The sequence below is a fragment of the Camelina sativa genome, chromosome 11, assembly GCF_000633955.1.
Source record: "Camelina sativa cultivar DH55 chromosome 11, Cs, whole genome shotgun sequence".
In the NCBI taxonomy this organism is placed as follows: domain Eukaryota; kingdom Viridiplantae; phylum Streptophyta; class Magnoliopsida; order Brassicales; family Brassicaceae; genus Camelina; species Camelina sativa.
Genome location: NC_025695.1, coordinates 35,253,398 through 35,260,390, shown reverse-complemented (window position 1 = coordinate 35,260,390; position 6,993 = coordinate 35,253,398). Strand labels below are relative to the sequence as shown.

The 6,993-nt window shown below is 34.0% G+C and overlaps 2 protein-coding genes across 2 annotated transcripts in view; both read right to left on the bottom strand.

The window, feature by feature from the left end:
* On the bottom strand, positions 4,407 to 5,393 carry LOC104725216. The gene has a single exon (XM_010443838.2). The coding sequence runs from the start codon at positions 5,282 to 5,284 to the stop codon at positions 4,715 to 4,717; it is 570 nt and encodes a 189-aa protein (XP_010442140.1). The 5' UTR covers positions 5,285 to 5,393; the 3' UTR covers positions 4,407 to 4,714.
* LOC104725215 overlaps positions 5,559 to 6,993 on the bottom strand; it is a gene marked incomplete in the record, with an annotated part of 2,860 nt that continues 1,425 nt past the window's right edge. Inside the window, 4 exon segments of the mRNA XM_019231624.1 lie at positions 5,559 to 5,853; positions 5,942 to 6,218; positions 6,506 to 6,661; positions 6,808 to 6,984. Coding sequence (XP_019087169.1) covers positions 5,624 to 5,853; positions 5,942 to 6,218; positions 6,506 to 6,661; positions 6,808 to 6,984 — 840 coding nt within the window.

Genomic DNA, 6,993 nt, shown 5'->3' with positions numbered 1-6,993 from the left:
TCGATGGTCGAAGACTCCAGTTGAGAATTCATCGTTGTTTTGGCTTAGTTTTAACCATCCGAGAACCCTGAAAATATTATCTCTTATGGCTTTGATTTATAAACCCCATAGCTTGAAGTTTTATGGTATGTGGATCCCAATTCCAAGTTGTCGTAGTGTTGATTACATATATGACTTGTCGAAGCTTATATCTCACTATGCAGCAACAACTTTAGCAAACCTGTTCAAGCACCAGAGCATCACCATCATTGCTTGAAACCTTGTCATTGGCCTACTTTGTGTAGACCTTCTCACACCGGTGAGAACCATGGCCTTGGCCACTCCTCCAACGTCACTTCGTCTCTGGAATATGACCATTTTTTCATCTACTGACTCGTTCATGGAAGAATTGTCGATAATATTTGATCTCACATGTACCAAAACGCTATTTTGGTTCAAAGCTCTCAAAGAATGTTTGTCAGCTAAGCTTATCTATCCTCTTATCTCTCTTTGTAAGGCATTAGGGAATGCCTTTTATTGTTGTATTTTAAGTTTGGATTCTCAAAATCTTTTTATACTTGGTTTCTACCTTAATGGGAATGAAAACAAGTGCTTGTCCAAAAAAACAAAAGAAACATATAATTAGAATAGTTAGAAAAACAATAAAACTACAAAAGAAAAAGAAAAAACTAAGAATCTATAAAACTACAAAAAAACTGCATAGCTACATACTTTTTCGTGGTTGTTATCTATATATTATGTAGCTATAAGCTTTATTAGCTACGAATTACTCTATGGATCTAATGTTGTGACGGTTGATTTATGTGATTTTTCATGGTAAATTTAGGGGTCATTATTCCGGTTCAGATCGGATATTCGAATATTTGGATTTAAGAAATAGGACTCATTCGGATATATTTAAATTTCAGGTCCGATTCGGTATATTTATTGGATTTGGATATTTTTAAGGTATACTCGAAACCTTGAAATATATTTCGGGTTGGCATAAGGTTTGGTTTTTTATCCGAACCAAAGTAAAAAACTTAAAATCATTTTGAATTTAATAAAAATTTTAAAATCCATATTCATTAAAAGAAATACAAATCACATACCAAACTAAATAAAATGATTGTAATCATTAATTCCAAACACCATAAAAAACTATTCCGAAAATATCAAACTAAACTGAATTCAGAAAAAAAAATTATTTAGAACACCAAAACACCAGGTTTAAGGGATTTAGTGTTAAGATTAGAAAATCAAAGAATACAAAAGAAATTAAAGATGAGTAAGGAGTTTAGTTAGAGCATCTTTATGGGTGATAGTGATACATATAGAGAGTATCTAAGTTAGATTACAAAATTAAATAAAAAATTGAAACTAATAGAAAAATGATAGATATGTTTGAAAGGATCTTAAAAGATGTCTTTATGTCTTGTATAAGACATTTTCTTTTTTTCTATTCCAAGATGTCTTATATTTATATTTAAAAAGTATTAAAGACATTAATAGTATATGCCATGGAGATGGTTTCAGGATTTTGGATAAATAAATTTGGATGATTAGAGAAAAGCATCCGATTGGATATTATGGAGGATTTATATCCGATCCGAATTGTTTCGGGTGCAGATTTTTTCCCAGCCACTACTAAAATTAGTTACAGACTACCACAATCGAAATATCTGATTATATTTCACTAACTTTGACTTATTTATAAAAAAAAATAAAAAAACTTTGACCTATTTGTAATTTTGTATATCGTTCAGGTATCTCTCTATTTAATGAAACCATAATCGCGATCTCTCTGATAATAACATCATGTATTGATATAGTAGGTTTCCAAATATATCAAAGATTGGAGTAGTCATAATTATAGCATTGTTCGACTAAATAAATTAAGGTAGTGAATGGGAACTGCATTATTATAAACACGGGACAGTTTTCTATAGATTCCACTTTACTTCACCAATCAACATAATTTTGTAACATGCTATATGTATTTACTTTTGTTAATAAAATAGTAATTGTTCAAAGTGGGGTCCAATTTTACAAAGAGAGATTGTAAAACGCATCTAACAGTAATTATGCTCCTATTTCTATGTGTTTTGGAAAAAATTTGCAGTTTTGTATGCATATGTAATTATGTATGTATTGAATGTTTATAATGTTTTTAATCAGAAATGGATTACAATCAATTATAACACAATTAAAAACATATTAAAATCAATTAATACAAGTTCAATAAAATCAACTATATTAAAATTATTTGATTCTAATTTCTAATTATAAGTTTTTAAATTATTCTATTATAGTATATACTCCTTCCGTTTCAAAGTATAGGATTGTTTTAGTTAAAACACGCATGTTAGAAATAATTTTTTTAAAAAAGTTTAACCAATCATACCCAAGACTGCATAATATAAAATTAATCTAAAAATTGCATAAAAAGTTTAACCAATCATACCCAAGACTGCATATATAAATTTATTAACACAGAACGAATGAAAATATATACTTATACTAATTATTAATAAAATAAAATGAAATCCGCACTGCCAATTATTTTTCACCAATCAAACATTATTTTGTATCATTTATTTTTGAATAACCGCACTTATCCGGCAAATACATTTATCCCGCACGTACCGCAGTTGAACCGTACCGCACTAACAAATTTTTTGTCCCGCATTACTAAATCTGTGGTTACCATTCGGACCCTAAATTAAAGGGATCAAACTGAAACTAGAGAACCACAAACGTTAGATAATGTATAATAATAACAGAGATCATGTTATGGACTTTTAAATTCAATTGAAAATATCAAACTCAAACTAGAGACAACTAAAGAAAACACATAATTTTTTTTTTTTTTTACATCTTGGATATTCCATCTCACTAATTTACCCGAAAATATATTCTCATCTAAGGAAAGCCAATCAAAAACCAACGAACAAGTTTATAAAATGAACATGATTATAGTGGCTCCGACGCTCAGTGATATATATTCTTTGAGACAATCAGATATACTATCTATTCATAAATTTGAAACAAAAAAAATGCATCAATTGACATTGAATCAAGTTGTAAGACCATAACTTAAGGAATTGAAGAATTTGTGGGATTGTCTTTTGAGATATTATTAAGCTTAAAAAGACAATATGAGGAATAATAATGTGTTACCTTTTTCGGGAGTTGGAACCTTTGACAAAAATCGGATACTCATCAGTCATGCCAAATCCAAAAAAAATAGAATATCCAATTTAGTTGTTTCCTAGTTGAGGAAAATGCATTCCCGTTGTAATCAAAAATACAGTACTAGTTAAGCATTCTAGTTCTTATTTCTTAATTGAACTCTTTGCTCACGTTTTTTTTTTTTCACCTTTACCGTACAAATTCTCTTTTACATTCCCATATAAACATTAGTTTCACTCTTAGAAGATTTTTTTTTGTCTGAAAGTCCTTTTTTATTCATGTTAGTTTCAAGGAAGAGATGAAGAAGAGAGCGATAAGGTTGTTGGAGTTTGCATTTGTTTAAATGAAAGTACCAATAATTGCCAATTATTAATTGGATGAAATTAAATGTAAGAACAGAGTTGCAGAAATTATAAAGAGACAGTAGGTCCAAGACAGGGGTCATATCAAATAAATTACAATCACAACCACACAAAAAATGATAAAAGAAAGAGAATTCGGATACAAACAAATGGACATATTTAATACTATCCAATATAAACGAGATGGAAAAGCAAAACAAAACAAAACAAAATTATATAAACGACTGTAGAAACACATGTTTTTGGCCATCTCACAAATATGAGTGATTGCTTCTACAAGGTGATAGTCCATCTTTGCATTTCTATATTAATTTTGTTTCTTTATATTATTAAATGAGCTAGTGCTGGTAAATAATGAAAGATGTCTCATCTTTGATTGCTTCTACACTGCAAAGATGAGCCATATCACCTTGTAGAAGCAATCACTCATCTTTGCATCTTTGCATTTCTATATTATGAGACATCTTCCATAATAAATAAGTTTCAGAAAAATTGCAGGTTTTGGATAATGACTTTTCGACAATTTTTCGGCCAAATGACTGAACGGAATTGTCGAGTCGATAGTGCAATGGTATACTCATACATCCAAAACGGAGTTGATTTGAATAAGAAATAAGAGTGTAAAGTGAGCTACTTGGAGTGTTTTGGAAAAAGTACCACATCGGAAATGGAAAGGATTTTTCACTCCTTTATATATGATTTCACACTCTTCTAGTTGATTTCACACTCTTCTAGTTCCAAAAGTGTGTAGAAGGAAGAGACAAGGTTTTCACATGCACGCCGAACCGGTCGGGGCACGGGCCATAGGCTCTTGGGCTCTTGAGAATTCTCGCCTTGCAGAGTATTTTTATGAGCTACTTATACATACACTTGACAGGTTGGGAAAGCTTGGGCTCGTTATTCTTACGTGGCCTGATGACCTCTTTATCCTTACTTCAAACATTGAACAACTCCTTATGCTTATGTCATTGATGAGACTATGCATAGTTGGCTAGACTAATACCCTTGATGCTTCTTCATGAATGGCCATAATATTTAGTCGTTGAATACGATTTGCTAGCTGAAGTTATTCGCAAAAAGAAACCAAAATTGATTATTGCTAATTAGAGTTCTTTGAACATATGTAGTGAATATGTAAATAACTTTATTTATACACAGATATTGTAATAGAAAATTGTCCATCATTGTGGATCTAGGTGAGAAGTATGTGGAAATCTAAGCAGAAGCTTAACACGATAAGTGGTTACAGATTCTTCCTCATGATCATCAACCTCAGCAAACATGGCAATTCCACGAGCAAACGCGAAAGCTCCTGTCCCTCCTACTACCTCCATAACCTCTTCCAATTTATGTGTCATGTCTCTGCTCCTAATGCTAACACTCCCCGTGTACTCGGGCGTCTCCAACGTCAAGTATATCACGTTAAAATCCGAGTTAGCAAAATCTTCATGCGGGATTATGAATCCCTCGGCTTTGCCTACTATCCGAGAATTGTTTTCTGGTCCTTCCGTTAGTGTACGCCGGAAAATCAATGCTCCTCCTCCTCCTCGTCCGCGGGGACGGGCTATGCGTTGACTGGGCCGACGAGACGAATAGGTGGAGGATGGTATATGCGTTTGCTGAACGTAGAGGGAGAAGGAGAAGAGTGATCCCGGCGGGTCGTAATCAGGAACAGGTGAGAGTAAAGCGAGTAGAAGGACGACGAGAATAGAAGTGGCGACTGCGGTGAGGAAGATGACTCTAGTTAGCATGATCGGAGAAGAAGAGGAGAGACCAGAGGAGTTTCTAACTGTTCTTTCTAACAAACCTCTTTGGTTATAAAGTTAGATTGGTGGTTTTGGTATAACTACTACTTCCACAACATAACTAAACCACTGCTTTCTTTTTGTCCTCAAGCTGGCTGTCTTTTATTCTCAGTTGGGTTGTTCGGTATTAAAAATGTTGTAAACACTCGATTATAATCAAAGCTGTTTCGTTCCATTTCGGTTAACAATGTGTCAGTTTGGTTTTCATGTCAATACGCTAAATACAAAAAATGGATACTAAATTAAAAAAAGAATTTGAAAGTTAAGGTACAATACATTCATAGACTAACTTAACGGTTTAGCCTTGCGCACATGACCTATGCTATTGACGAGATCTTTACGTGTACATACAGGGAACATGTTGATGTTCTTGAGAACTTTCAATCGGCAAAGAACGTATGGGAAACTTAACTGATCACGCGAAGTGAAGCGGACAACTTCATTGAACCAGAGGCACATGAATAGATTGGTCAATGGGGTGTGTTCCCTCACAATCACTGAGGCTTCAGAGAGAGCTGTGAGAATGTAAAACAACCAAAAGTTACTTCAATCCTCTTAAGTTTAGGAATTTTCCTACAACATAGATGATGAAGAGAAATTTACCCTTTTTCCCATTGAATCTTTTATCTTCGGGTAAATTGTCACTTCGGTATTGATTTATCTGCACTTCAACTTCTTCAGGTGTAGCTTTGTGTTTCTTGACAACAGCTTTTGCCTCGTCATATACGCTGCTCCGAGCACCATGTTCTGAAATTGCCAGCACTGAGTTTGTTCGCCAAAGAAGAGCATCCAATACACCAAGTGGGTCTCTTCTAAACTGGGACTTTGAGTCTACCCAGATCGAGTACTTGGCATCCGGGAAAAGACGATGGGCCAACATCTGAAAACATATAGATTCATTAAAATCTTCATGACAACATTTTATACTATACTCAATTGTGCTCGAGAGCAAAAGGGAAACTCAAACATTGTGACTTCAATCATATTTGAACAGTATCAAAAGATGCAAGAAAAAGGATCCCTGAGAGCTAATTCAAATCAAGCAAAGACAAGAATAACATGGAGTACCAGGAACTCATAATCAGCAACAGTTTAAACCCGAGAGAATAATATAGCTACATGCACTACCAAGAATAACATGTGCTCCTGAAGTAGATGCACAAATACCTTTGGGATCTTCCCATTAAGCCTTTGGTCTGTAAAAGGCAGATCCATTACGATCACAATACGCCACTTTCCAATGTGCTCATTCTCATCAATCTTATGACCCTCTCCTTCTTGTGTTGCGAGAGTAACTTCATCCCAAAACGCGACATAGCAAACCTGCATCCACAAACATTTATTCAGAGGACTGAATGCAGCAGACAAAATAGTTCACAACAAAAACTAACACTCATTCAAAATGCTTACTTGATATAAAAGAGAAACAGTTGAAGAGCAGTATAGATGAGAAAATCAGAGTAACCAACCTTTTGACTGGATACCTTAGACATTCCGATAGGCTCATAAAGGTTATCACCACCACCAAACGCACACGTCGAGACTACCACCTCACAAGTCTTCATAAACCTCTTATCCTTGTCCGAAATCCTAAATCCCCCATTTTCATTGAAAAATCCACAATGCACAGAAACTGTTTCCTTTACCTGATCCAA